General features: G+C 42.2%; 1 protein-coding gene across 7 annotated transcripts in view; it reads right to left on the bottom strand.

Moving 5' to 3' along the window:
- SIPA1L2 (signal induced proliferation associated 1 like 2) overlaps positions 1 to 26,407 on the bottom strand; it is a 212,729-nt gene that overhangs the window by 106,141 nt on the left and 80,181 nt on the right. For all 7 annotated transcript variants that reach the window (XM_072823065.1, XM_072823066.1, XM_072823061.1 and 4 more), the window contains one exon: positions 775 to 2,515. In XM_072823065.1, coding sequence (XP_072679166.1) covers positions 775 to 2,251 — 1,477 coding nt within the window. In that variant the 5' untranslated portion in view covers positions 2,252 to 2,515. The remainder of the gene's footprint in view (positions 1 to 774; positions 2,516 to 26,407) is intronic.

Below are 26,407 nucleotides of genomic sequence, written 5' to 3'. Positions count from 1 at the left end.
TGCAAGATGACACACAAATATTCTGAAGAAACAAACTCCAAGTAAGGTCAGCTCGCCATGATCCATACCTGTGGCAGGTCGGTTTATTCACGAGACTGGCAGGGCCCACCTACGACCTCCTTAGGTGCTCTGAGAGGTGACACCTGAGCATACCAGGAGGGTGGCCAGTGACACTGAAACCAGGACAAGACAGCCCCGAAAACTATGCTGCCCTATAAGGCAAGGGCACCGGTAGCAAGCTACACCCAATACCCTGTTTTATGGAGCCCGTGTGGGACCTATTTTTCTGCAGGTATCTTCAATAGACCATATTTCATGTCCCCGGAAAAATGAAGACACTCATATAAAGACTGAGGATTCAACTCTATGACTTCTGAGGAATGCATCCTTCAAGCCTGAAAATCTAAATAAAAGTAAACTCCATTTCACATAGGATTAAAGAATTTCGAAAACCATGAAATCCTTTCGAAAACCGAAGGATTACCAGAATCTTGATGTTTAAGGCCATGTATAGAACTTCAGGAAAAATATTTGTTGATCACACTAATTCATACATTCTCTCGGCAAAGATTCACCTAATACTTCCAATGTGTGTGACAATGCATTGGGATTAGGCGCTGGGATTCCTGAAGAAGGGCTGAGTCTGGCACCATGGAGGGTCTGAGACAGCTCTGTGGCCTATGGCCTCAGACCCTCTGGTGAAGGTGCCACAGCCCAAAGTGGCACAGCACGACCAGCCCCAGACACATGCACACACGCTGGACTCTCCCTTACCTTTCCCATAGAAGAACTTGCGGTAATAGTAGGCTCCAAGGTCAATGTGCTCTATGATGTAGCGCTTCACCTTCTCCCTGTGAATGGGCTGGTTCTCTCTGGGCACTTCCAGGACGGAGACACCTGCGTTTGTGCAGTGGGAGCTCAGAGAGGACTCAAAGGAGCAGCCTTCCCCGGAGCTGAATGATGAAGAACTGGCCCGAGAAAGGGCGATCCTCCTGTCGCCTTCCCCACCGGTCTCATTCCGAAAGTAAGGACAACTCAGGACGAGCTCATTGCTCTTCCCATCTCCCTCATCAGCATCCAGGTTCTCCTTGGAGTTGAGATCCTCCTTGCTCCCCAAAGGGGACTCACAGTTGCCTGTCTGGCCTGCCGGCATCTGAGTCTGGGATGCTGCCGAGGCCCCGGTGGTGATGTTTTTCCGCTTCCCCACGTTGGCCCGTGTAGCCATGGCTTCATTGATATTAAACAAAATGCTCTGGACATCATAATGTGCAAAACACCGCTGGCAATTCCAAGGGCGAACACCCCGCTCCAGACGACCATCTTCTGGATCGCATGTGAACTTGAAAGTCTCATGTTCACTTTTAACAGTCCGCAGCTTCCGGAACAGGGACGTTTCCACTGATTCTGACTTTAACCTCCGTTTGAAAGGTTTGTCCCTGTCTCTCCCCATTAGGAGGGCACTGTCCATGTAGTCTAATCCTGAGATACGGACAAATTCTCCTCTAGAAATCTGTGCTGCTGCATGGAGGCTGGGAGAGATCGCAGGATCACAGGGGAAAAACTCAGGGAACCCAAAAGGGGCCATCGCTTTGTGGTCGTAATTCTCTACTCGGTACCCTCTGAGCATTGCAAAGAAGTTCTCACCAGATAAACCCTGCCGGTCAATGGAAGACGTGCTTCCGTACTCCCGGTGGAGCGCGGCCCCAGTGTTGGGGTTCACTGCGTTTTGGTCTAAGACATCTTCAGCGTCGATGTCGCTGATGGTGACATCACTATTGCTTCTCTGTCTAATGGGGTGCAGTCCTCTCTGAGGGGAGTGGACAAAGATGTCTCCAATGGTGTACTTGGCCTCCACGAAGTCGAGATCAAGCTGTTCCTCTTGCTGACCATCGCTCTGGTCATTTTGCCCATTGTGTGCGATGGATGTGACGCTCTCGTAACTGGTCTGAGACCGGCTTTCCCACAGCGTCTTGCAGGCTAGCTCCTTGGAGCAGTCCTTCTTGGGAGGCCACTCACACACTCTTGCTCTCACACCCATCTTGGGCACAGCTGGGGTTCCATTAGCTGGACCACCACCCTCAGTGGAATTAGAGGCAGTTAAAGAAGTGGCAGGGCCCATGTTGCCATTAATGGCTTTAAATTTTCGAGCAAAATAATCATCTGACTGCATGATTCTGGGAGGATCTTTGAACTTCGATGAGGCTCTACCAAGCTTGTGCTTCTCTTCTTGTGACTGCCTTGGGTCACTCATGTCTGCCGAGCCAAGAAGCTCCAAGTCTCACCAGCAAGATGGAGGTGAATCTAATTACATCTTTATCCACAATGCAATTGTAAATGCAGATATAAAGGCTTCCTCTACAGTTGTGCTTTCTCTTTTTAACCAAAAGCAAACAACATCCTCAGAGGATGGTTTCTCCAGAACCAGCTTCCTTCTCAGTTGCTGAAATAATTTTGTATGTCTCTGTCCTTTTCAAGAGCATTCCTTAAGACAGCTGGCCTTGAGTATTTCCTTCACCTGAATCAAAACACAGAAAATAACCATTAACAATTTTTGTAGCTCAAGTTCAAGACATTTTACATATGGTTTCTTCTCTGTCCTTCTCTCCACCTTCTGCCCATCCCCAACTCCCCCAGACTGTCCCGAAGTTTCATGACTCTGTTCTTCATACTGCTCCTTCTCTCCAGAACATTCTGCCTTCTTGCTATACTTTGCTGGTTAGAATTTATACCACAGAATCAAGCAGGATCCTCTCCAAGAAGCTTTCCCTCAGCCCACATCTGAGCAAAGAGTTCTCCTTTTGTGTTCCCACAGAGCTGGCAACTACACTTCTGGTAGCAGATCTCCTTATACTGACCAATCTCTTCCACTAGCTAACTTCAAGCTCCTCTAAGTCAGGAACATAACATGCCTTTCATCTCTATACCAACATTATCTATTAATGTGGCGTGGCTTAAATTAGGTAATCAAGTAACATTTCAATTAGATATAGAGTAACAGAAAGGTCATGTTATTTTTTTTAAGTATTATACTTTCTTTCAAAATATTTAAACTCAAAATGTCCATCAGCAAAATGAGTTTTTAGAATGTGGTCTCTGCAATCAAGTAAGCAACTTGTAGAGATCCCCGTTAAAGTGGGAAGGAGCTTGAAGAATTTGGTATCTGAACAAGTGTAACTTTCTAGTTCATCTCAGCACTAGCAATTTAACAAATATGCAGGGTAAAATAAAAGCATAATTTATCTTTGTGGTCAGTAGAAACTTGACTTCTAATTGACTTTTTTTTCTTTAATCACAAATAACTTTTTCAATTCATTCTATCTTTAGACAAAAATATTTTCTAGGTATGCAGTATTTTCCCAACTTATGGGAACCTTACTACTTGCTGGCTAAGAATGAATGAATAATTATTCTGAAGTAATGATGGTAGTAAAGGTATATAACAGCTGATTTCCCTCCATCCCCAAAGCACAAAAAACTGCAATTCACTTAGAAAATATTAAAATTCCAACTAGTTGAAGAGTATTAGAACTCTTTCCACTGGATTCTTTTTAAAAATATTTTATTTATTATTCATGGGAGACAGACAGAGAGAGGCACAGACACATGCTGAGGTTGAGAAGCAGGCTCCCTACAGGGAGCTTGATACAAAACTCGATGCCAGGACCCCAGGATTACGACCTGAGCCAAAGGATGATGCTCACCTACTGAGCCACAGGTGCCCCAATGGGCTCTTTTTATTTTTTTTTTTAAGTAATCTCTAGATGCAACGTAGGGCTCAAACTCATGATCCCCAGATCGAGAGCTGCATGCTCCACCAAACTGGGCCAGCCAGGTCCCCTCCAAAGGATTGTTTTGTTTTGTTTTGTTTTGTTTTTTAAGATTTTGTTTATTTGAGAGTGAGACAGAGCACAAGCAGGGGGAGGGGTAGAGGAAGAGGGAGAAGCAGACTCCCCACTGCAGGAGCCCCATGCAGAGCTCGATCCCAGGACTCTAGGATCAGAAATCTAGGATCACAACCTAAGCCAAAGGCAGCCATCCAATGGGTTCTTAATGGCTTTGAGATGAACATGCGGTGGTCTATTGGAATAACTGATATTTTCTTATCACAGCAACCTGCTCCTCCCGCATTGGAAAAAAAAAAAAAATCAGTCTCAGCATGGTAAGATGCTGTCTGTTCCCAGGGCAACTTCATAACGGAGGAAATATAATGATATTTTAGGATGTGGTAAACAGAGGGAAAGCACAATCAGATGTTCAGTGCAACAGACCAGTGTCTGTCCATAGTTCTCAGAAAGAAGAGAGATGACTGCATCTTATCTATTTCACTTGGAATCATTGTGTTTAAAAGGATCACGGATGATTCTGAATTACAGTTATTTCCTCTACAATTTACACTATTATCGAATCCTTTCCTGGAAATTGAAAACTGACAACTGATATATGAAAGAAAACAACTTTTTGCCTAGAATCTCTCTGCTCAAATGGTATCTGATTTACTAGATCAGCTTCTATATAATCTATAAATTCTACGGATAATTCTGCTGCTTAGAGAACACAACAAAATTTGAAAGCTTACAAATTAGCTCTGTACCAGGCATCGGAAGTAATTTGTGAATTCTTAGCATTAATAGGATATTTATTTTTCGGTATATGCGATTAATTTGTAAATATCCTGTAACAGAAGGAAGAACCATGTCCACCGAAACCACCAAACTGTGTACTTTCAAGAAACATAGTCAGCAACCAAGTACTTGCCACCTTAAGATATTAGAACAAAATGTCCCAAAAGAAACCAAGAAAGAAGAAATGAATAAAGATTAAAGTGAAGTTAATGGAATAAGGGAAAAACAAGGTAGAAAAAGGAGAGACAAATCCAAAGGTAGTTGTTTTGTTTTTTGTTTTAATATTTTATTTATTTATTCATGAGACACACACACACAGAGAGAGAGAGAGAGAGAGAGAGAGAGAGAGAGAAGCAGGCTCCATGCAGGGAGCCTGACACGGGACGTGATCCTGATCCCGGGTCTCCAGGATCACGCCCTGGGCTGAAGGCGGTGCTAAACCGCTGAGCCACCTGGGCTGCCCCCAAGGGTAGTTTTTTAAAAAAATAAAAATAAAAAACAAAGAAATAGATCTCCTTCTCAAGCCTGAAAAAGGAAAAGAGAGAAAGAAGTTTGGAAATGAGAAAGGAAACATGACCATATATACAGGAGATTAAAATAAATATGAAGTATAGAAGAATTATACTACAAGCAACTGTATAACAAATTTGAAAACACAGAGGAAACTAATGATTTCCTAGCAAACCACCAATTTAATTTCCAAAACTGATCCAAGAATGGGGAAAAAAATTTTAATGGAAAATCTATTTATTTTTTAAGATTTTCTTTATTTATTCATGAGAGAGGCAGAGACATAGGCAGAGGGAGAAGCAGGCTCTCTGCTGGAGCCTGATGTGGGACTGGATCCCAGGACCCCGGGATAACGACCTGAGCCAAAGGCAGACGCTCAACCACTGAGCCACCCAGGCACCCTAAGTGGATAATTTAAAGACCGATGATCCCTGAAGACAACAGAAACATAACCAAACCCTACATAAAAATATGTATAATGTATACCAGAAATCCAAAAGAGCCATCTTAACCATGACTCTGCAACTCCTTTATCTGCCCATTTTTGAGACCACATGCTATTTAAAAAATCGGGGAAGGATCCCATCTTTCTTTCTTCCTTTTCCGTGTCATGGCATGCACCAAAAATATCATGAAGAACATGGCAGTCAAAGCAGGAAGGGGCTCAAGACTCAGCACGTTCAAGACTCCAGCTACCCCTGGCCCAACCCCATCATGCTTCAAGCTGAGCAGGGCATAGGCACATAATGGCTTTTTTTTTTTTTTTTTTGGTGTCTGATCTTATTTATTCTGTCACTCTTAGAAAATCTCATTTTCGACTGGACTCAGACTTAAAGGTAGAAGCTCTCAGAGAGGGCAGCCTCCATCTCTTGGCAATCTGTTCCTGGCGTTTTTCTTTGGCCTCCTTCATTCTCTTGGCCAAAAGTTTAGCTCCCCACACAGGTAACCCTCACACCACTCCCCTGGTGTAGCTCTGGGGTTAAGGCATCTGCAAGGAGATGTGTAAGACAAGAAACTTTGAAGCCAGGATTAGCAAGGACAATGCATACACTGAAAAATGAACCATAAAATGATCAGCAGTCACCAGGCTCACTCTATTTGAAAAATCAATATTCTGACAATTAACATCTCTCTACATTTCTAACATTATCACTGTTTGTAAGAGACAGTATTAAAAACACAATATCTTTATTTCATTGATCTCCTGCAGAAATGGAGGATAACACATTGTAAAAAAAATGATTGTTATTTTTAAACATAAATAGAAACAATTAAAAAATGGATGAATCTGAATTTTCTTATTACACTTGACAAAAGGCAGAAAAACAAGGCAAACTCAGAGCCACAAAACCCTTCCCCCAGAAATCTTCTGAGAATATTCCTTCGAAATTATGAATTTTTAATTGACGGTGTGTGATAAAAACATTAGTAGCTGTAGGTAGACAGCTACTGATTTTTCCTGTCTAGGATCTATTGCCCTTTCTTTTCCAGAATCCCTCTGGGGAATCTTAGCTCTAAAATCATTTAATTCATGTAGGGCTAACTCCACCCCCTAACACCTGACCGAGGTTTGACCAATGAAAGCACAGCATCTCCGGGCTACATTGACTGGTCCAGGGATGAGCCCAAAAGCCACCCAGCCACTGAGAGCCCAGCACAGCACTCGTGCTCTGATTCTTGGGAGGGCTCAAGTGGTAGAACAGAAACAGGGAGCCGCTGGGCCTGCCTTGCCTATGTGACTGAGGTATGAACAAGAGCATGGAGGTCATCAAACCTCGAGAGGGAAAGACGAAATCTTAGGGACAGAGCTCTTGACTCCAGCTGGACCTGGAACCAGCTCTACCCATGGGATTTTTCAGTTGTGTGAGCCAACTAATTATTTTTTGGTTTATACAGTTTCAGTTAGATTTCTATATAGTCCAGATCAATTTTAAATGTTCTGAGAGGCCATATTTATATTCAGTTAAAGATAAGTGACAGTAAATTCAACAACCAAACTATTTTGTACTATGTTGCAAACTGCCTGATCCATGAAGGAATGAATTGAAATTACAGTTCTGGCACTGGAATCCAATATCAAAACCAGAGTCTCTTGGGCAAGATCCCTGCCCTATTATTATAAATATACACCCTTTAACACATTTCCCGTGTCCACTAACAATTCAAAGTATTCAAAGCCAAAAAATTCTTGACACAGTAGCTAATTAATAAAGTTGCAGCAGAACCCCTCCTGCCACGTTATACTCCTAGCCACATTTTCCACTTTCCATACCTCCCCAAAGTCAACCTCCCTATCAGCAGAACCATAGGCAGCACCTTCCTTTCAGAAGTACTACTAAGTATTACTATATACAAAGTATCTGTAATACTTGTACTGTCTGTACAGCACCTTCCTTTTAAAATTACTGAATACATTATTTTTAATATTGCAGTAAAAAGAAAACACCTCAAAAACAATCACAGCACTTGTTTTTAAGTAAGATAAATTAGAAATATGAACATCATGCAATTTAAAAAAATTTACAGCACATAGGGAAGAATTAAAATCAATGTCTTTGAAAGCAGATAACAAGAAGGAATGACATGAGTTCTAAACAGGAGGAAATACAGAAAGCAAAGCAATGGAGGGAATGAAAACTAAAGCACAAGTTGGAATGACCTATGAAATAATCCAGAACCTAGGGGCGAGGCTTTGGATGAGAGGGAGACACAGACATGCATACACACACACACCCCTACACCAGTGAATCATGTTCACCCTGCAGGGCTGCAGATGAAGAGCTGCAGATCTGGGACAACATGCCTAGATTATAGGCACTGGCATATAAGACTCTTCTGCATCTCTCATTATCTTTACTTTTTTCTCAAGTTCTAACTTTCTACCTTTGTCTGTTACTTTGCAGCATTCAGCTGAGAAGGTGTATTGTTTTGTTTTCTAGAGAGAGAGAGAAAGAATAGTGGGGGAAGAGGGAGAGAGAGAGACAAAGAATTTCAAGCAGGCTCCACGCCCAGCACAGAGCCCAGTGCAGGGCTCGATGTCATGACTCTGAGATCATGACCTGAGCCGAAATCTAGAGTCGGATGCTTAACTGACTGAGCCACCTAAGTGCCCCAACACTTGCCATCTTTGTTAAGGTAAAAATCCAAACTCTGCCTCACATGTCTCTTCCCAATCTTTTCTGCTCAGTCTGTAGCTCAGGGTCCCCCTCTTTGTCCTCTGTGCTATGGCTCAGACACACAGACTGCCTTTCCAGTCTTCAAGCAGCCCACTCTCTGCACCTGCATCTGAGCTGTCCCTGGAAACAGAGCTGATACTGATTGGACCAAGCTGACAACCACTTGCCCTCCTTGCTCTCACCCCCAACTAGGTGTCCCTGCAACATGGTCCCATGGTGTCTTCTCTTCCCCAAACCCCTGCTTGCTACACCTTCACGCCCAGGGCTGTGTCTGTTTGGTTCACCACTTACCTGTCGCACTGGGCACGGTTTCTTATGTGTGGTAGATGTTTGATAAATATTATTAAATGAATAAATTGCTAAACACACACGTTATGCAGTGACCTTTTAGAAGATAAAATATTTGACATTTAAATGGAAAGTTCTTATAGTTACAGAATCTACTGCCATCATAAAAGTTTCATAATTTTGCAGAAACATGTTTATTATAGAAACTCGGATAAAAAAAAAAAAAGAAAAGAAACTCAGATAAATACGGATGCTTGTTAACTCTTTGCAGGATGCTGTTTATAGTGAGGCATGCCCAGATCCTTATAAGAACAGGTTATCTTGAACATAAAAGGCAACAGCTAGGCCACTCTGAAAACAGCTTCCCACCCCCACCACTGTCTTAGCCCAGTGAGGTAGTTATAGACATCTTCTAACTGTACGGAAGGCAAGCATGCCATACGTCATCTTATAACCATCTCAGCAGTGGCATCTATTAGGCTAACGGCCCATTCCAGACACAATGAGAAATGAGGAGACCCAAATAGCCAATCCCTTCATCAGTCTCTGTCCTGCTCTGAGCTGGGCAAAGTGGCTGATTGTTTGCAGGGCTCCATTTTTCTTGAAATGGCACAGTGCCAGGTTCCTGGGACTTTGGATGTATGCCCACTAAGAGTACCACTCCACAGAAGGATGGAAAAGGGAAACCATCCCATCAGAGGACCTAGTCAAACAGATACTGGGCCTCACATCCAAGTTAGAGACAAAGCCGAATGAATCTAAGAGCCCCCACATCACTGTTTTCCTGAACAACTGTGAGTCAGCTCCTGTCCTTACTCTGTGATTTTACATTACTTCATCCTTCTGACAGACTTTAAAAAACGGATATGAGAGATGTGCAGTATTCTCCAACCAAAAGGCCATGGTATTCTCCCACAAACGACAGAAGTGTTATTTCATCAAATATTAAGGAGTAAAATAAAACAGACCCTGAAATGTGCATATTACGGGCACCACCCTGACCACTTGCTCCCTCTTGCCTTAATTAATGAAGAGACTACTGAAAAGTATCTTAAAACATCTGACTTTCCTAACTTCATGGCTAACTGAACTCATACTGCCAACCTGATGTGGCTAAAAAAATTAAACATGAAAAAAAAAAAGGAAGTCCTTTAATTCCTTCCTTAGGCCTTAATTAAGAAAACGGACTAATAATCTATATAGTTGGGTCTCATCAGTGGCACAAATGCCCACCTCACCAGGTAATTCTCCAAACCTAGACACTGACCATTTGCCAAGATAGGAGAAGGTACAGAGTTCATCTTAGAATGATCATTAATGAAAATGTATCTCTAACATGCTTCTACAGCTTTCTTCCTTTCTTTGAGCTCATTTTTGATGTCAAGGACACTGGCCATCCCCCCTCCATTGTTTCCAATTATTCTCACCTTTTGTCCAACTCTGTGGCTTTTGCTCCCCAGTAAAAATGGAAAGTTGTCACCAGCACTCTGTGGTCACTTCAAAAAAAAGTCTACATGTGAACTTGCGTGACCTTATGGGTGGCAGGATGGCCTCCAGTGAGGACAGGGCTAGCCAGGGGAGGCAATAACCCACAACTTGGGAAATTCAAGAATTTTAGAGCTTGAAGGAATAATCTGTTCTCATGCTAATGGTCTTGGCAATAATTTGTAAAGGAAAGAACAGAGAAATGGAGAAAATGTGGTATTTAAGCATAATTGTCTTTAGATAGACTGTTTTTCAAAGTTTTCCATGAGACATCAGTGAGTCTTTAAGACCAATATTACAGTTATAATTGAGCCACTTATCAGGATTGCAGCTGTAGCAAATGGATTGAAAACCACAAAATACACAAATTATGAGCCTCTTTCAAGGCAAAAAATGGTTAAAATTATATGGCAGACTTATAATAAAAGCCTAACTACTGTAAAAATGCCTATTTTTCAGACTCATATTCCATCGGCTCTAATCCTGACATGTATGATTGGATAGGGAATAAAAGGAGGAACAAGCTGTCCCCACTTTTACCTTCCCTATGACCAGGAAGGCGGGAAAGAGCTGAGGTGTGCCGCCACTGAAGCCTGATCACCTGAAATGCATTCACCATAAAATCACTGCGTTCATGTACATTCAGCCCGGTACTAAGTGAAGTTATGGCTAAAGAGCCATAAAACAATCCATTAACCCAACTTCCTATCATAGTAGCCCACTAAAATCAAGGAAATGAGACAATTTGATAAATGGGCTGTTGTTAAGGATTAATGGTCATAAACTGTCATAAATATACAAGTTTAACAGTCATACTTTTGACAGCTAAGTTTTTGGTAGATGTAGACATGAAAATTAGCTCTTAGATATTTATCTTGAACTAGACAATGGGATGATACCAAAGAAATATTCTGGGGTATGAGAATATTAAAAAGAGCAAAAATCTCCTCTTTGGGATTTTGTAACATAGAGGTAACCTAAGATTTGTGAGCAACATGTTGTAGAATTTCTAAAGTAAGAAAAGCTGATGCCTTTCATGTAGTTAAGGATACTTTCATCAAAGTAAGGCAGGGACCCCAGTAAAAAGCCTAAAGGATTCAGTCTCCACTAAAATGTTGTATTATGAGTCTTACTGAATTGTAATCCATGGGAAATAAAGGGGCCAAATCAAAGGTCTGTGCTCTCGTTGGACTTTCTAAATGAAGCAGCTGTAAGCTTCACCAGAGTAGGGTCCGATCTACCCTATTCACGCTATTCACCCACAGCGTTTAGAGTCATGCTTGTCACTTAGTTGGCACTCATGATTAACTTACATCCATCCATCCATCTAAATTGAAATGGTTGCCAATCAAAGTACCCCAAAGTACTGAGTTGACATACCATCATGATACATTCATGAACACAGTTATTCTTGATTCTCTCTGTTTGGTTTCCTTGATGGATCTTCCCCTGGGTCTTCTTTGCTGAATAAATGCTGATGATACTCAAAGTTTATTCTAGGCTATCTTTTCACAATTCCATACATTTCCTCATACAGTTCGAGTAGTTTCCTATGCCATCTCTAACAGTGATGACTCTAAAACCTATCCACAAGCCCAAAGACATCTCCTGGGATGGGAGCTCAGGAGATGGCTCCACCACACAGCTGCCACCCAAGCCCAGCATGTTCATTCTGCCTTCCCTGACAGTCCAACATCTATCCCACGGCCTGTTAATTCCTCCTTCTGAACATTCCCCAATCCATGTACAACTTGCTATCTCAACTGCCTCGCCCCCACTGCAGTTAGACCTACTCCCTTATTTTTCCTAGATTATCATAAATCCTTTCAATACTCCCCCATTTCTGTGACAATAAAGCCTGATTGCCTTAAGGTAGCACAGTTCACTTATGATCGAGTCCCCAATTAGCTGCCTGGCCCCTTCTCCAGCTGCTGAAACTTCATACACCATGTTTCCCACGAATTTTCTATTTCTTTTTTCTTTTTTTTTTCTTTTAGAAACGGAAAGAGAGAGAGAATCTTAAGTAGGCTCCATGCTCAGTATGGAGCCCAACATAGGGCTCAATTTCACGACCCTGAGATCATGACCTGAGCTGAAATCATGTCAGATGCTCAACCGACTGAGCCATGCAGGTGCCCCTGTCCTGAAATTTCTCATGCAAGGGGCCCTGCACAGGCTTTTCCTCCCATACAAAGACTCTGAGACTCTCTTTCCCTCAACTTTGCTACCAGGTATTCTTAGTCAGACATTACCCCTTATGTTGGGTTCAATAGAAGCCTTCTCGAATCTCAATATTGATTCTATTTATCTTTATTTGGGCTCCAATACACCTTCTTTCCTACCATACATTATACCAAATCATCTATACCAGCCTTCGTACTTGTCACTAACTTCCTCTAAACTCTAAGCACTGTGAAGGCATGGACATGTCTTTGCACATGGCCACTCAGCAAAAATCCAGGATCTACCACATGCTAGCTAAGATTATGGCAAAGTTACACATTATCCCTGAGCCTCAATTTCCTATCTGTAAAATGGGAATGATTTTATCTATTTCAAAGAATTATTCTAAAGACTAAATAAAATGTAGATGCAAAGTGCTATCCTTGTGTCTCCTATAAGGTAAGTTCTAAAAATATTAGCTGACAAAACTGACATGTGAGTAAGGATTTATCGATTAACTAATTGTCTTAAAATTGAGCAATTAAAATGAGTAAGATCCATAACTTTCCCTAAGGACCACAATGTTGTTTACAAAACATACCATGATAATTGCTGGTTTCTATACATTCAACAATAGGAACACAAAGCACTGACTGATGTGCCATAGTTAAGCTGATTCTCTAAGAGGCAAACAGAAGATTTCAGAAGGTGAAGGAAATGCCCAAAACAATCTCCAGTTAGGTGTGACCCTCTTTCCAGCTAGGACTTCTTTTAAAAATTACTTTAGAGGCTCTATTAAATGATAACAAGATTATTTGCAACTTTTTAACTTTCAGTGTGTCAATAAAAAAAAAAAGTTTTTTTTAAATCAGTTCTTGGTAGTAAGCTGCTTTCCCTATCCAGCCAGCCAGCTAATGTCAAAAAAGAGAATAAACAAAGAGCCATTTTGTAAAGTGGAGTATTTTGATCGTGGAATTTTTTTCAAGGAGACAGAACAGCTGTGGGTATTGACTGTTTTCCATTAAATCTTTTAAATCAGAAAGAGATAAAAAGAGATGGCCCTGCACCTCCTTCCCTCAGGAGGTTATTAGTTAATATGTTTTTTTCAGCTATGTGGCCCTTGAATTACAGATGACACAGTAGGAAATCAGACATTCCAATTAATAATTTAAGCTGAGGCATTTGTGTCTTAGGAGAACATAAGAAGAGAAGAAAAGAATTTCAATCCAATGCCCACTGACTTAGATTGTCCTTCTGTTATTTTCATATAAAAATCACAGAAAATAATCTGTGCTATTCTTCAAATAAAGGTTTAGTGATACCGGGTGGCAAAAAAGGGAACAGGGGCATTTTATAAGAAAAACCTGGTAGGCTAGAGCCTGGAGAAAACACTACTCACGATCCTTCCTGTTGTGTTTCTCAGAGAGAACCAATCTTCTCACTCTCTTCTTCTGTTATTTTCCACTGAATCCACAGGGGAAACTCTTGCAAAGCGAAGGTCTGGCACACCTTGCTCCCCAAAACTCCAATCAATCAATACTAGTGAAAACTGAACCAAATACACAAAGTGGCTACCTTCAATGTGTTCTTTGTAAAAATGCAACAAGTAAACCAAAAAGCCGTCAAACCTGAAGATGCTTCCTTTTGAGTATAAAGGGCATGAAAAGAAAACCTCACAAATTCATACAATAGTCTACTATTTGAATAATGATTTTAGCAGCAAATATACAACAAATGCCTTTCACTAATCACACACTTAGAGCCACCTTCCCATCATTCTCATGTTTATTTGAATTACAGGATACTGAGTTTCGCTGAACAGCTCTACAAGGTTTATTATCTGATACAAAAAAGCCTTTGTTACTCCAGTAAATAAATGTATTCAGTTCTACTAGGCACTGTACTGGATGCTGGGGGGCTGCTCTGGAGCAGTAAGGATGAATGACAGAGCTTGCTAATCCTCAAGAAGCTGAGCGGGGTAAGATTCGCACATGCATAATAAGTAATAGAAGAAATGAGTTAAAAAGGATTGGACATTACTTCTGACTAGCATGTTATAAAAGTTATCCACATGCATGCGCACATACATTGCACTCCAGTGTAGGGAGTGTGGGGGCGGGGGGATGGATATCCTCGTGCGCTGACAGCACCTCCCTCTGAACACCAATAAAGACAGTCGTTTGGCTCAACATTAACGCTGCATCTCAAAAATCCACTCACAAAATAAGACATGTGGGGGAAAACTCAGAAAGATATTCGCTCCAGAACTACAGGAATGAAAAATCTGGAATCATAAAAGCCGGTGACCAAGGGTTACTATGCCCTCATATGGTAAATATGATACAATGGAATATGATACACAGTCCAAAAAGGTTCTCTGAATGTGCATGATGTTGGAATTTACAACATAAGTTTATGTGAAAGGAGCCAAATACAAAGCTTGATGTTAAAACTATATACATAAAAGTACTGCAAAGAAGCATCTTCGCCTTACGACAGCGGTGGATAGGCTTATGCATGCCTTTTGCTCTTCTTTATTTTTCTACAGTGCCCAAATTACATAACTGTACATGATGAACATGTAGATCCACATACATATCAACTTTAAATTCAATAAAAAGATTTTTTAAATTGCCTGTAAAACCAGTGGATGTTACATTACACAGAGCATATTACTCATTTATGTACAATGAGATGACCATTAGCTCCCTCTGCTTGCTCTAAATCCCACAGTAAGATATGTAAGCATGGAAGTGGATATCCATGTCAGTTGAGCAATTCCTACTGCTGATGAACTTACTAGAGTGTATGGTTTTTTATAGCAGGTATTCACGAAAATATTGCCCTTTATTCCCACACATTGGATGACACATTGGTTAGAATAGTAATATGGAAAAAAAAAAAGAATTGTAATATGGTACACTGGCATATATTTTCCTATATCCTACATCCACTGTGAGCCTGGCAGCCAGCAGTGTCTAGAAAATCTGGAATGGAGAAGGTTGTGTCTCCCTCTGAGGACATGATTAATTGTGGGCCCGTGAGCCATCTATGCACTCACTGACTCAGTTTCATCTGCACAATGGCAACTGTGTCTGCCCAGCACACATAAGACAGGTCTTGTGGGACCAAAGGAGAAAGCATACATAAGCGCTCTGAAGACTATCGTCTTCACAAATGCAAAAGGACAGTATGGCCATCTGATAAGTAAGCATGAGGAAACCCAAATGGGTTAAGTGGTTTGTTCCTGTCTCTAAAGCCCCTCTCAAATGATCTTTGACCTCATTGAGGAATGACATTTTTCCCACTTAAAACTGAGGATTGGGAGCCTAGAGAGAAAAGGGAAGCAGGAAGTGAAATAGACCAAATCTCTGGCAAAACTCAGAAAGAGCATATTATTGAATATTAGCTGTGCAAAACATTTCCACTGAGTTTCAGACTCTGATCACCCACTTGTAACCCTCGAGGAGCATCACAGCACCTCTGCTCCCAGTAGCATCCACACTGAGAGCCAGCTAAAGAGGACACTGCTGCAGGAGAACACAGACCTGGCCTCCCCAGCCTTGTCCCTGCAATCACCATCTTCACTCGGGACCCACGACCCGGGCGTCACCTGAGTGTAAAATCCTCGCCAGCGTGCTGCACGGAAGTGTGCATTTCTCACAGGATTCCATGACCCACTGTTCGGGAGTTCTTCCAGTTCCAGAATCTATGTATTGGCACCTGCAACATGCTTTGCCCTGAGCTGACAATCCATACGCTGGCCTGATCATTAGGGATCCCTGGGTGGCGCAGCGGTTTGGCGCCTGCCTTTGGCCCGGGGCGCAATCCTGGAGACCCGGGATCGAGTCCCACGTCGGGCTCCCGGTGCATGGAGCCTGCTTCTCCCTCTGCCTGTGTCTCTGCCTCTCTCTCTCTCTCTCTCTGTGTGACTATCAAAAATAAATAAAAATTAAAAAAAAAAAAAAAACAGGTGGACATGGCCAGCCAGTCACCCACCGGACCTGCAGGCCCTGCCCTCACAATGCCTTCGAGGAAGGGAAGCCAGGAGTGGGCTTTACATCTTCCAGCCAAGCCTGTGGCCGCAAGCCCACCACAAGGAGCGTGCTGCAGACCAGTGCCTGGCCGTGAGGACAGTGATGTCCCCTCCCAGGAACCCCACGCCAGCTGCCTGCTCTATTCTACTGCAGGGCCTGCTTCTCGGGGCTAACAGACACCAAGGGAGGCTCAGGGAGGCACGGACTGTCACTTACAGAAAACCACCACCCTTCCCAGAAGGCTGGGCCACCAATAAAGCAATGATCTAATGGGAGAAGACGACGTTATAAATACTTGATTTAATAGCTACCACTGTGTGCCATCCAAACTTTCCATCCCTAACCACCAATAAACCTGTCCTCACAAAAAAACAGGAAACATGTGGCACAGATACTGAGGTCAGCAAACAGAACGGAGACACGGGAGGGCTCCATTCATGCTTTTTGCTGGCTGATTTTACCCGTAACGGTCCCAGTGCTGTTCGCCAGCTGTGAGGCCAGCTCATTCAGGGCTCCTGGGAACTCAAATCCAGGACTTGTGGCGGAATGAGTCCTGAAGAGATGTTCTGCCCTTGATGTCCTTCATTAATAAGGTATCTCCTTCCAGGGGGACATGTTTTCATCTCATGAGGCACAGAGAATGAAGTCCAGTGCCTGACATGGAAACTCTTCCCCAACATACCTTACTTGGAATTTTAAAAGTCTGAGCCGAATGCAAAGTAAGAAAGGAAAGTTAAACCACTGGGATGACAGATACATGCTTAATTAATTTGGGTTGGTTATGTTTTTTTTTAAAGTCCCTAACTCCAAGATCTTGACTTGAAGAAAAAAAGAGAATGACCACCTAACATGATATACAGGATTTTATTAAATTAAAAATAACACTAAAAGCCTTATTTCCTATTATAAATCTATGTTCATGGGAAGTCGATACCTTTTTTGAATTTCTAGGTTAATGAATAAGAGAGAGACCTAGAAACTGCAATTATGATTATCAGTTCTGAGATATAAACAGAGTATCAAAACAGTGAAAAGTGATCTCATGTAAAATAGCAAGTAAATAAATCATCGATATCACCATAAGCTTCATAACAATCACAGGAAGACCCAAAGAATTTGACTAATAATTTGTGCTTTATCATAAAATATTAACATATGTGTATTCCATTTATTTAGGGATTTGCTATCTTCAAAACTCTTTTATGTCCATTCAATCTCAGGAAAACCTCTGGAGAGATGAGAGAGAGCGCCTCTTCTCCCCAATTAACAGATAAGGAAGATAACCTTAGGGCAATTAAATAAGTAATCTGCCTACAATCAAATGATGGTGAGTCAAGAGAATCAGAACCAGAATCTAGGCTGCTTCATTCTTTCTACTGTAAACTAGCAGCTTCTCCAATTTACATATGGTCTATTAAACTTGGGAATAAAAACAAAACAAAACAAAATTATTGGCTTTGTCCAAAAGAAGCCAACCTAATCCAAATTTGCTAATTCGAAGCAAAAAGAAAAATAGGACATCCATTGCTTTGAGGCTTAAGGAAAGGAATAGGGCTGAGGGAATGCAGAGGGTGGGTATGACACATGCAGGGGGAAGTAGGGATTTCAGAAGAGGGGATGCTTCAAGCCCTGCCTTGCCCTGCAGAGGGAAGCCAGTCTGAAGGGTCACCACCAGAAGGCAGCGGGGTCACTGAGCATGGAAGAGTTGGGCACCCATGGGTGGCACATCTCTGCAGGCTCTCCCCCTGTTCCACCTCTTTGACCTTCTTAGAACCAGCCTGGGTGGGGGGGGGGGGGAGGGGGTAGGTCCTGGGCCTTAAAGAACATAGTCACAGGCCCAACTCACCTGCCACTGGTATTTTGGTCTGAGTTGGCCAATATCTACTAGTTACCCGAATGTCTCAAGGGAGTCCCAAGCGCTTGACTGGCAAAGGAGTAACTTGGACATAATCCTAACCATAAACACAACCAAATAATAATATCAAAACTCTCACAACGCTACCAAGGATAGCATTTTGCCTTCCTTGTGCCAGAGAGTATTGTCTAGTGTTCTGAGTATTAATCACTGCCTTAGACTCACAATTGTAATGTTAGCTCTTAAGGGAGCTACTCTATTCTGACATGCTCATGTTATAAAGCCCAGAGGTTAGGTGATTTGCCTAAGGTCACATGACTAGTTACGAGCAAAATAGATTTCCTCCTGGGGTCCCCAAACGCTCATTGTTAGGCACTGCCCTTTTCTCTCTTTTTTTGAATGTGGTATTATGAAAACACTCAATTTTGGTTCATACATATCTTGCTATGGCTGAAAAGAGTTGCCCAGCCATGCTCTGTGCCCTCCCACCTCCACGCTTTTGCTAAGCCAATCCTCCTTGCTTGGAGAGCCTCTCTACCTCCATTAGAAGTGACAAAATCTAATGCATTCAAAGCCAGTTTAGATGACTCTTTCCCTCTCCAACTCACTTATCCTGAAACTTTACCCTGAAAGCACTTTCTGTTCCTTTATTGTAAGACAGTCTACACCCTACTCATCCATGCAGCAAACATGTACCTAATCTACCTGCTAAGTGCCACGCTGGGCACAGGAGGATGGACAAACACAGCTCTGGACTTGGAGGAGACTAGTGAAAGCTTCCAGGCCAAGCAAAGTGGATGAGGACTCACTGTGCCAGGATGCAGCTCAGCCAAGAGGATGCCCCACGGAGGGACTGCCTGCTGTTGCCCTTGGCTCCCAGAAGCTAAAGTCATATTCAGAGTTGTGTGTCTATCCCCCCACATCCTGGCTGCCAAGACTAAAAACCCACACATCTGTAAAACTGGACGGTAGCAAGGGACATTAAAACAGGATGGTGTATGAGACATCACAAACACCTCTCTTTCCTCAGCTACAAGGAACAGAGCTGCACGCCTGACTCTTTTCTCCTGGGGAAATAAATAGGTGCTGCCAACAGCAGGCAAAAGCAAGCCACAAGAGGTCTGTAACATCCTCCTGAGGGTACCCTGCCTATCAAGGCAGTGTGTCATGAGCCATATTAAGCCTTGTCTCACCACCATTGCTGGCAAATGGGGAGAGAAGTGCTGGTTCCCAGACTTGAGTGTGAGTCGCTCAGTGATTAAAGCATAATTCCTACTGACCCCTGGATCACTGCAGGTGAACCAACCTGTTTTTCCCGAACTCTCTCCAGTTTAACCAGAACTCTTTTCCAGTCTGGAGGAAGAAAGGCTTACCATTTACTGTATTTGCATTTACAGGTCCCTTCATATTTTACCCACTGATATTTTCCTGAAGCACAGGCCTGAGTCCCTCCATAAATGAACAGGATGGCTAGAAGGGTTGCTCAAAACTCAAGGACCAATCTCTAAGCAAAGAGGTAAGGATTCCTTGTCTCTGAGAAAGAAGTTAACAGGTTGGGGGGGCATTTTAAATAGTGGTTCCCAATTTTTAAGACTACCTGAGATATTTATACCTGGCTTCCTGGGCTCTTGTCCCATGATTCGGGCTTAGAGGGTGCAGCATGAGCCCATGAACCCACAGCTTTAAAAGGTGGTTCTCATGCACCACTAGCATGAGCAGCTACTGGTTTAGACACAATTCTAAAGGATAAAAACCAAAGTTAAATGCATGATTCTGAAATCTTCTTATTTTCCCTTTTCTTAAGTACTGAAATAGCTTCCACTCAGATTTCACAGCTTAATGCCAAGCAATTTATTTGCTCACATTTGTTAGTTAGTTTTGAGGAAAACAAACGAAATCCAAAATTGGAACTGCTCTGGAAACCATTTACATGAGTCCAAAACATGAAAAGTTTCTACTCTGGTGACAGTAGCCTGGGGTTGCTCTGCTCTCAAGATGTACCCAGAACTGAACATTTATGAGCACTATGTATCAAGCATTTTCTAAGGACTTTTCAAATATTAATTCCAATAACTGTATGTGGTAGGAGTTACTATTAGCTTTATTTTTAGATTTTTATTAATTAACTTATTTATTTGAGAGAAAGGGAGTATGCAAGCAAGTGGAGGGGGAAGAGAGAAGGAGAGAATCTCAGGCAGACTCTGAGATCATGATCTGAGCTGAAACCAAAAGTCAGATGTTTAACCAACTCAGCCACCCTGGTGCCCCTATTATCTTCAATTTAAAGCAAAACTTCTCAAGCCCCCCAACACAGCACTGAAGGCCCTTCCCAAATTTAGTTCTATTCTACAAGATCATCCTTAAAATCTTGCTGTCTCCTCAAGTACCAAAACCATTCTGGCCTCTGACTTTCTTCTTGGGAGTCCCCCTCTACCCCAGAACTGTCCCTTCCACTCAACAATCACAACTCCTCTGTGACTAAGAACACAGACATTGATTGGTGTTGGCCCTAAGTAAAATGTTGGCTTCATCATTTACTCACTGTAAAGTGAGTTCCCCTGAGTGAATTCCTTATACCCCCCTAGGATCTCAGTTTCATTATCTGTACAAGAGGTTTTGATGTGCACATTCAAAGGCACTTGCAGGTGCCTACTACATTCTAAGAACTATTCCAGGATTGAAGATACAGTGATGTGCAAACTAGGAAAGGCCCTATGTTTACAGAACTTATATTCTGGCAGAAATCATATAATAAAGAAGAACATGCAAATACATAACCTACCAAAGATGAGTGTCACAAAGGGATAGGATAAGGAAGGTTAGGGACGTCTGGGCATGTGTATGGCTTTGGCAGAAGGGGAAGGTGGGTAATCAGAAGATGGGGGAGGGAGGAGGTGATGGCCTGAGTCACGCCAAGAGGAGGAATGGGTGAGGAAACTCTTATCAGCAAAAACAAAAGACTGGATTTGGAAGCTGGCCTGGGGCATTCAAAGACCAGCAAGGATACTGGGAAATGGGTTAGAAAAGTAGCAGGGGCCAGATCATGCCAGGCTATTTTTCACAGAAGGTTCTGCATAGGAGGAGCAGAGGAGAGAGGAGTCAGGAGACCTGACTCAGGTTTCCAGTCATTTTGTCTGCTGCAATGATAACAGGCTCTGGAGGCCAAAGATGGAAAGAGGCCGAATGGCAGGGCCCCTGCAATAGGCCAGGCAGGAGAGGGTGATGGGCGCTTGAACTAGGGTGTGATAACAGGCAGGTTCTGGATGGAAGAATCTGGATCTGAATGAGAAGGGCAGAGTGGGCAACATCCACTAATGGATGGGCCAGGCGGGATTAGAGATCAAGAGGAGTCCAGGATGACTCCAGGACCCAAGGCCTTCTTAATAGGAAGGATTAAGTTGCCCCTCACTAAACTGGGGAAGACTATCAAATGCAACGATGCACAGAAAATGCTAAGCACATGCCTGAAAAACAAGAAGGACTCGATAAATACCAACAGTGATGCCTGCAATCAGCATCAATCCAGGTGAAATCTTGACTTGTCCAGTGAACATTGATCACTCCCCACTGGAAATCATGTTCATTTGGGCACATGATAAATACCAACCTATCTTGCAGTTTTGCAACCTGGGTGGGGGTGGTGGTGGTGGTGAAAAGTAAACTTAGCCTACAAAACTGTGTACATGCTTCTTACAAGCAAGAAAACACATGCCATATACTTGCTAAAATGAACTGCCATGTCTAGGGAACTGGAATTTATACCTAAAAGAAATATTCTGAGACTTTGCTGCTATGTGACCCAACCTGAACAAAGAGCCAGACACATGTAGGAAAAGAAACAAAGCAAAACCAAACTTAGACATCACGTCTGTGTTAAAAATTCAAAGGCAGAACAGGACAACAGAGTTGGCTCTTTTCACTTTAGGAGAAATACTAAAGAGGACTTAGGGAAGTCAGGTCCCTGGAGGAGAAAACAGGAGATAAGATTGGGGTCAAGATGGGCAGCCCCAGTGGCTCAGTGGTTTAGCACCACCTTCAGCCCAGGGCGTGATCTTGGAGACCTGGGATCCAGTCCTACGTCAGGCTCCCTGCATGGAGCCTGCTTCTCCCTCTGCCTGTGTCTCTGCCTCTCTCTCTCTCTCTCTCTCTCTCTCTCTCTCTCTCTCTCTCTCTGTGTCTCTCATGAATAAATAAATAAAATCTTAAAAAAAAAAAAAAAGATTGGGGTCAAGAAAGCATGCCTGCTGGGGTGCAGCACTCTGATCCACCTCCAGCCACGTCCAGGTATGGTCTGTCACACTATGGATATGAGATTCCAGAGCCACTGGAGGAGATGGGTCAGGAGTTCCGAAAGGTCTGAGAGTGGACCAGTGCCAGGTGCCGGAAAACTGGCTGAGAAGAGTATGTTAAAATACATGACTTCCTTAGCCACCCTCCTAGGAATTCTGACTCATGAGATTGGGTGTGGGGCCCCCAGACTGTTTTTAACAAGTTCCTCAGGTATTTCTGCTATTGACTCATCTTTGAGATCCATGGGGGTAGGAAAGTACTTTGGAAAATATTAAACATTACACAAGCATATGTTGTAATTAGACCATTAATTCAAAAGCAGTGCTAGTGGCCACCCTTCAAAGCCACTGCTACCCCCTCTTCCCTTTGGCCTTATGGACTCCACTCATTCAAGTTCACACTTCTCCACATGCTGGATCCCAGGTGGTCCAGGTACACAGACTGAAGAGCTTGGCCAGGCAAATCTAATCCCTACAGAAGTGGTAACCTACTGGCTTGAAGCTGGACCTGGAGTGGGGAAACTGAACGAGAAAGCAGGAAAAGGGATTTAAATCAGAGTAGGCATCCTGGGGTCTGCGTTCAGTCTAAAAATGTGAAAGGCAACAAGCAAAGCACTGGTGAAATCACAGAGGACAAAGCTGGTGCACATCCAGATGTCCAAGGTAGGCAGGAAGGCACAAAGGGAAGAAAAAGATGTCACACAGACTGCTAGACACACAATACTTAACATTCAAACAACTTCCATTTAAAGAACAGGAAATCACAACTCAGAGACACTTAACAGATTCATCGATCTAAAGGTGCACAACGCATTCGGTGACAGAGCAAGATCCAACAGCAAATTTGCCTATCTACACTCTTGCCATTGAAAAATATATACTAAAAAGTATTGGACTCAACAATGGAAAGAAATCCTGAGTGTATGGATTACAAGACTCAAGTATCATTAAGATGTCAATTTTCCACCCAAAGCGATCTACAGACACAATGCAATCCCTACCAAAATTGCAGACTTCTTTTGTGAAAATAGGGAAAAAAAAAAAAAAAAAAAAACACTAAAATTTATATGGAATCTCAAGGGACCCTGAATAGATAAAACAATCCTGAAAAAGAACAAAGCTGGAGGTCTCTCATATATTCCAATTTCAAAACTTACTACAAAGCTACAATACTCACAAATAGTGTTGTACAGGTATGAAGACAGATATACAGACCAAGAGAACAGAGAGCTTGGACATCAATCCCAATCAGATGATCTTTGACAAGGGTGCCAAGACTATTTAAGAGGGAAAGGACTGTCTTCTCAACAAATGCTTCTGGGGCAACTGGATATCTACGTGCAAAAGAATGAAGTTGGATCCTTACCTTACACCAGATACAAAAATAAACTCAAAATGGATCAAAGGCCTAAATGTAAGAGCAGAAACTATAAAACTCATTGAAGAAAACACAGGGCAGAAGCTTTGTGGCACCAGGCTTGCCAATGATTTCTTGGATAGGACATCAAAAAGACAGGCAACAAAAGCAAAACTAGATTAAGTTGGACCTCATCAAAATCAAAACCTTTTAAGTATCACAGGTTCACAGTGATGTGAAAAGGCAACCCACAGAATGGGAGAAAATATTTGCAAACCATGCTATCTGATAAGGGGGAGCTCCAACAGCACATGGCATCCCTGCTGAACCTAGATGCAGGTTTTCATTCAGATGACACCACTGTGGGTAAATCCTGCTACACTCAGCAAGTCTGAGTCCTGTGCTGCTGGACTCTTCAGATGACTCACTGTGCTAGCATTTGCGCTTAGCCACTCAGTGAATCCTTGCATTACCATGTTCCCCCAACTCCGATTCCTGAAGCACTTCTCCCCTCTACTTGAATAGTATATGAAAATAAATTAGTTGCATAGAGTATCTGTTAGGCTCTGACAAATGGAATAAATCAGTTGTAACTGGTAGCTTTATATTCCCAATTTAAAATGGCAATTTACGCTCATAAATATAATACAGTATGACAGGACAGAATTACTTCCACTGACAACATCAGGTTTTGATCCTAGAGTAATGTGTAAGATACAGTTCCCAATCACCAGACTCCAGGCTGTGTGTTCTGAGTCCACCAGTCCAAAGAAAGATAAAAGGGTATTTAATAAATGGCTGAAACATCAAGGAGCTAGGTTACAAGTCTGCCAAAGAGAGTACGCTCAAAGCCTGGGAAACATCCACAACATATGTTTTTTTAAAGCTGTCATAATTTAAAGTCTTTCTAAACATCTAACTGTTTAATCTAATTTTCCCTCATGAATGTTTGGCTGCAGCTCAAATTGATTCAACATTTCCATTATAAATCTCTATTTTCACATTTTCCTGGTTTGATTGTAGAATGTCTTTCGTCTGAAATATGACACAAGCAGAAGCCTAAATGTTAATGCTCTTCACTGGCAACATGGTTTTACTACACAACCAAACTCGCAGTTTTCTGCAAGCCAAATGTCTAGAAATTATTTAAGTGACAGGAGAAATAAAATTTTGCAGAAAAAAAAATTCTTCTATTATAAATTTTCCTTCTAGATTCTCAAGAAGAAACAAACAAAGTCTGCTAGGTTTTTTTTTTTATTAATGTTAATTTTTGCCCATCCAAAGATACCACATTTAACTTCACCTCCTGGGACGCCTGGGTGGCTCAGTGGTTGAAAATCTATTTGCCTTTGGTTCAGGTCATGATCCTGGGGTCCTGGGATCGAGACCCACATTGGTCTCCATGCAGGGAGCCTGCTTCTCCCTCTGCCTATGTCTCTGCCTCTCTCTCTCTGTGTCTCTCATGAATAAATAAAATCTTTAAAAAAAAATATTTTCACCTCCTGACTGTGGAGATGCACCATGAAACTGTGTCCAAATGCTGTCGAATGCCAATCGTTACATTATCAAACACATACCTAGTAGGAAGGGATTCTATACTATATCATCATGACGTTTCTTTTCACAAGTCACTTTGTGATGTGTACATTTAAATGTTGAAAATCGACAACAAAAATTCTATTAGTCATTTTTATCAGGGCTCCTAAAATTATACATGACACAGAAAATAAGTGAAGTGTACTCTACATAAAAGAGATTTAATGTTCGATCAAGGTTATAAATGTTGGTGTCTCAATGACTTTCTCCTTAGGGACGCATTCTGTATGTAGCTCAAGTAAGAGAAAATTCTTTGACACTCACACCTGAGAATCTGACAGCAGCCAAGGCCAAGGGCACGCTGCTGGGGATCTTTGGAGGAACGTGGAGAACAGAGCTCTGTCAGAGGCACAGGACAGGTCTGATATCTGAGAGACAGTAGGTAGAAAAAGGGAAAAACCAATGCAATGTGCCCTAAGCATCATATTGCATTACATTAGCAACCCTCCCCCACCCCCACCTCCCAACTCTTCCTTCCACTGACATGACTTTGTCTCAACGATCCTGGAGTAGAATATTCTTACCAATGTCTTATGTACAGGGATGGCTTTCAAATACACAAGGCTTCTTAATGTAAACTAGAGGAAATCCGATTTGATACTCAGGAAATCTGCACACATTCAAGGCCACGTTCTAGTTCTACGTGACCCAAACAAGTCTTGCCTCCTCTGTCACTGCCTGGGGAGAACTAGTCTCCTCTCACTCTGCTTCTAATGGTATTTGACTCCAGGCTGGCAAACCCAGGCACTCAAAGAAAAAGTCAAACCTAAGAGGAATCAGGCTAACAAAACAATTGAGCTGTTGTAACAAATAAAAGATAGCTCACAACACCAATAAAAATCTGTAAGATTAATGAGAAAAGATGTCTCAAAAAAAAAAAAAAACCCTGTAAGTTCTACATCTCTTCTTGTCTCATAACTGAAATATTTCTATGAATAATTTCACTTTAAAAGAAATAAAAAGATCTGCCTACAGAAACTAAAGGTGACTGGCTAACAGGAGAACAGATCCAGTAACACAGACTGAACT

Source organism: Canis lupus, chromosome 4 (assembly GCF_048164855.1).
Source record: "Canis lupus baileyi chromosome 4, mCanLup2.hap1, whole genome shotgun sequence".
NCBI lineage: Eukaryota > Metazoa > Chordata > Mammalia > Carnivora > Canidae > Canis > Canis lupus.
Note: the sequence above shows the minus strand (reverse complement) of the source record. Positions and strands in the feature narration are given on the sequence as shown.